The sequence below is a fragment of the Camelina sativa genome, unplaced genomic scaffold (genome assembly GCF_000633955.1).
Source record: "Camelina sativa cultivar DH55 unplaced genomic scaffold, Cs unpScaffold01552, whole genome shotgun sequence".
NCBI lineage: Eukaryota > Viridiplantae > Streptophyta > Magnoliopsida > Brassicales > Brassicaceae > Camelina > Camelina sativa.
This window is the reverse complement of record NW_010922670.1, coordinates 1-4,666: the sequence shown is the minus strand read 5'-3', so window position 1 is coordinate 4,666 and position 4,666 is coordinate 1. Positions and strand designations below refer to the sequence as shown.

The following is a 4,666-nucleotide window of genomic DNA, read 5'->3' as shown; positions in this document are numbered from 1 at the left end:
TAAAAGCCAAAAAATAGGCAATCTTAATTGCCAAAGAGCTCTGCTTTTGCTTAGCACTGAGACGAGTACTCTCACCTCCATTACTCAGCTTCCGCTTCTACACCAGTTGGTATCAAATTCCGGACGTTCTTGGACGTTTTGTTTGCTGCCAATGGCTCCTTCCACAAAACCTGTGATCAAACCCAACCCGGATGAAGCTCCAGCAGGCGAACCTGTCATGGATTGGGCAACGTTTCAGCAAAGCTTGTCGACAATACAACAAAGCTTGACCTTGATCTCTACCTCCATACTAGACCTTGGAGAAACCATCGTTGCTCGTCTACCTGCGCATGTTCAACAACCTGTGATCGATGGCGAGCCTAACGCAGTGAATAATCAGCAACTTCAGATACGCGACCGTGATAATCATCCTCACGACGCCGCTGTGGGCGATGGCGTTAATCCCCGGCGTGATGTACGAGTAGTTCGTGGTGATACGACAGATACACGGTGGGAATCAAGCTTCAAAATTGAGATTCCGGAATTTCATGGTGGTGTTCGTGGTGATACGTTATTGGATTGGCTTGTTACAGTTGATGAAGTTTTAGACTTCAAACAAGTTCCGCAAGAGCGTCGCGTCTCCCTGGTAGCAATGCGTTTTAGAGGCCATGCCGCCTCCTGGTGGAAACAAGTCAAGACCACACGTGCACGTACCGGCAAAGAACCGATCCGCACTTGGGACAAGTTACAGAAACAACTGAGAAAAACCTTTTTACCTCACAACTATGAGCGAACAATCTACAACCGTCTACAAAACATCAAACAAGGGTCACGTTCTGTCGATGACTACGCAGAAGAATTTGATCTGTTACTGACTCGCACTGAGGTCTTTGATAACGAGAACCAATTGGTCTCTCGGTTTATTGGTGGCTTGCGACCGCAACTGCAATCTGCTTTGGCACAGTTTGATCCGACTTCTCTTGCTGAAGCACATCGCCGTGCATCAACCTTCGAACAACAGTTTCGTTCTACCAATGGGAGTAACACTGGTTTTCGTTCCCGCAACCTGGACACAGGTCAACAGAGTTCCGTATCCTCCTCCAAAGACACCAACGATACCGCCGTGGCACCAACTACCACCACTGCATCAGAGGACCCGCCAGTACGTCGTTCGACACGTCCTCCAGCATTATGTTGTTATGCGTGCGGTGAACCTGGACATCGCCAAACCGCGTGTCCTCACCAGTCTCGTCGCGGTCTGTTGCTCGATGACTCTATGGAAGGCGAAGACTATGGGACAGCTTATGATTCATTTGGAGAAGAAGACTCCATTGATACGCCTACTATCAAGCGAACTCACGGAGATCAAAGGCGTCTTCTAGTCATCACAAGGACGTGTGTTGCTCCGCGTCGTCAAGATGCTCAGTGGTTACGCACAAATATCTTCCGCTCAACCTGTACTATTCGTGGACGCATCTGCAGTTTCATTATTGATTCTGGCAGTTCACGTAATGTCATCGCAGAAGCTGCTGTGGAGAAGTTGGGCCTGGTTCGAGAAGAACATCCAGCTCCTTACAACCTGGGATGGCTGAATGAAGGCGTTGCCATGCGTATTTCACAATGAACCTTGGTACCTTTTTCAATTGGAGAGTTTTACCGAGATCGCACATACTGTGATATTGCACCTATGGATGTCAGTCATATACTGTTAGGAAGACCATGGGAGTTTGATCGTAAGATCATTCATGACGGAGCTCAGAATACGTATAGTTTCATATGGGATACTCATCAGATTCTTCTCTTGCCTTCCAAGGAACATTCGCTGCCACCACCGCCTGAACCACCGAAGCCGTCTTTGGTTCCTACGAATGTTCCACCATCTAACAACTATGCTACGTTCTGCTCTTTTGCTTCATTTGATGCCGAGTTTCGGAAGGAAGGTATAGTTTTTGCCTTGTTGTCTGCGTCTTCATTGCAAACTGCGGTGTCTAATATCGATCCGCAACTTGCGGAGGTTCTCCGAGAGTTTGACGATGTTTTTTCCGCTGAACTACCGAGTGCTCTGCCTCCATTACGCAATATCCAACACCAAATCGACCTTATTCCTGGTGCTTCGCTTCCTAATCGCCCTCATTATCGAATGAAGAATTAAGGCGCCAGGTCGAGGAGCTACTTCAAAAGGGTCATATCCGTGAAAGCTTGAGTCCTTGTGCTGTTCCTGCGTTGCTTATTCCAAAGAAAGATGGCTCATGGAGAATGTGTGTGGACAGTCGGGCAATCAACAAAATTACGGTCCGTTATCGGTTCCCTATTCCTCGCTTGGACGACCTTTTGGACCAAATTGGCAAAGCGACAGTGTTCTCCAAGATAGACTTGAAAAGTGGTTATCACCAGATACGAATTCGACCAGGAGATGAGTGGAAAACAGCTTTCAAGACGCGTGAAGGTCTGTTTGAATGGTTAGTCATGCCTTTCGGCATGTCCAATGCTCCTAGTACGTTTATGAGGGTCATGAACCAAGCTTTACATCCTTTTATTGGTAAGTTTGTTATTGTATACTTTGACGACATCTTGATCTTCAGCGAATCGTTAACTGCTCACTGTCAACATCTTCGTGATGTGTTGCTCGTCCTACGCTAAGAGAAACTTTTTGCTGGTAAACAAAAGTGTCACTTCGGAGTTTGTGAAGTCCTCTTCCTCGGGTATGTGGTGTCTGATAAGGGGTTGGTTGTGGATACATCTAAAGTTGAGGCTGTTCGATCATGGCCGGTTCCCACAACTTTGACAGAGGTCCGCAGTTTCCATGGCTTAGCTTCTTTCTATTGTCGGTTTGTCCATCAGTTTAGTACAATTATGGCACCAATTGCTGATTGTATGAAAGAGGGAAAGTTTGAGTGGACACAAGCAGCAACAGAGGCTTTTGAAAAGATTAAAGAGAAGTTGACATCTGCTTCTATCTTAGTGTTACCGGATTTCACACTTGCGTTTGAACTTCATTGTGATGCATCGAAGCTTGGCATCGGTGCTGTGTTAAGTCAGCTTGGTCGTCCCATTGCTTACTATAGTGAGAAACTGGCAGGTGCTCGAGGTCGTTACAGTACGTATGATGTCGAATTTTATGCTATTGTTCAAGCGATCAAACATTGGCGACATTACCTCGTTCACCGTAAGTTTGTGCTCTTCACAGATCATGAAGCACTTCGTCATTTAGACGGTCAAGCGAAAGTCTCTTCTCGACATGCTACTTGGATCACCTTCTTGCAACAATTTACTTTCACGATCCGTCATCAGTCTGGTAAGACTAATCGAGTGGCCGACGCTCTTAGCTGTCGCCATGGTCTGCTTACCACCATGCACACCTCTGTTCCTGGGTTTGCTTCGTTGGCAGAGTTTTATGTCACTGATCCTTTTTTTGGGCGTATACTTAGTGACGTTCAGCAGGGCCTCAATACCGACTACGTTCTTCATGAAGGGTTCCTTTTTAAAGGTTTGCGTCTCTGCGTCCCTGACTGTAGTTTACGCCTCCAAATTATTCGAGAGCTGCACCATGAGGGTCACGTAGGTTGTGATCGGACATTGCAGTTGGTGGTTACCTCGTACTTTTGGCCGTCTCTGCGCCGTGATGTGGAGAGATATGTTGAACGCTGCCGTACTTGCCAAGTCTCGAAGGGTAAAGCTTCTAACGCCGGTTTGTATTTGTCACTTCCCATTCCCACACAACCATGGACTGATGTTAGTATGGACTTTGTTTTGGGACTTCCGCGGACACAAAAGGGTAATGATTCTATCTTTGTGATTGTTGATCGCTTCTCTAAGATGGCACATTTTATTCCCTGTAAGAAGACAACCGATGCAGTAAGTGTGGCTGTTCTGTTTTTCCGGGAAGTTTATCGCCTTCATGGGTTACCTTCTTCAAACGTCTCTGACCGTGATACACGATTCCTTAGCCATTTCTGGCGTTCGCTGTGGAAGTTGCTCGGTACTAGTCTCAACTTGAGCACCGCCTACCATCCGCAGACTGATGGTCAGACAGAAGTCACAAACCGTTCGTTGGGGAGCCTGTTACGTTGTCTGGTTGGTGATCACATTAAGGGGTGGGACGCTAAGCTCTGCCAGGCTGAGTTTGCTCACAACCATGCTCTGAACCGGAGCTTGGGTTTCAGTCCGTTCCGTGTTGTGTACGGGTTGGTTCCGCGTGGCCCTTTGGACCTGACAACGTTACCGGACAAGACACGCATTCATGGGGTAGCTGCTGAGTTTTTTGACGACTTACAAGCGGTGCATGCGCAAGCTCACGACAACCTGGTGAAGTCCGCTGCTAGTTACAAAGCCGCGGCTGACAAGAAACGGCGGGAGGTCCTTTTTGAGCCTGGTGATTTAGTGTGGGTGGTCATCACGAAGGATCGTATGCCGCTACATGAGTATAATAAGCTCAAGTCTCGTAAGATTGGGCCGGTGGAAGTTCTGGAGCGCATTAATCCTAATGCGTATCGTGTACGGTTGCCTGATCACATGAAGACGCATGATGTGTTTAACGTCAAGCACCTTTCGCCATTTCAGGGTGATAACGACGATCCAGATTCGTGGTCGAATCCTCTCCCACCTGGGGTGACCTGATGTAGCACCTTGTGTTCAAAGCATGACAAACACTTCATGGGCCTTTTCGTGTTTGTCACTTATGTCGGTT

General features: G+C 47.4%; 1 protein-coding gene across 1 annotated transcript; it reads left to right on the top strand.

The window, feature by feature from the left end:
* The first annotated feature begins 1,666 nt into the window (after positions 1-1,666).
* Positions 1,667-2,131, top strand: LOC104774110. The gene has a single exon (XM_010498778.1). It carries the CDS (start codon positions 1,667-1,669, stop codon positions 2,129-2,131), a length of 465 nt encoding a protein of 154 aa, XP_010497080.1.
* Positions 2,132-4,666: the final 2,535 nt, after the last annotated feature.

Coding starts and splice junctions, on each gene's coding strand:
- LOC104774110 (XM_010498778.1), top strand. CDS start 1,667: ATGGATGTCAGTCATATACTGTTAGGAAGACCATGGGAGTTTGATCGT.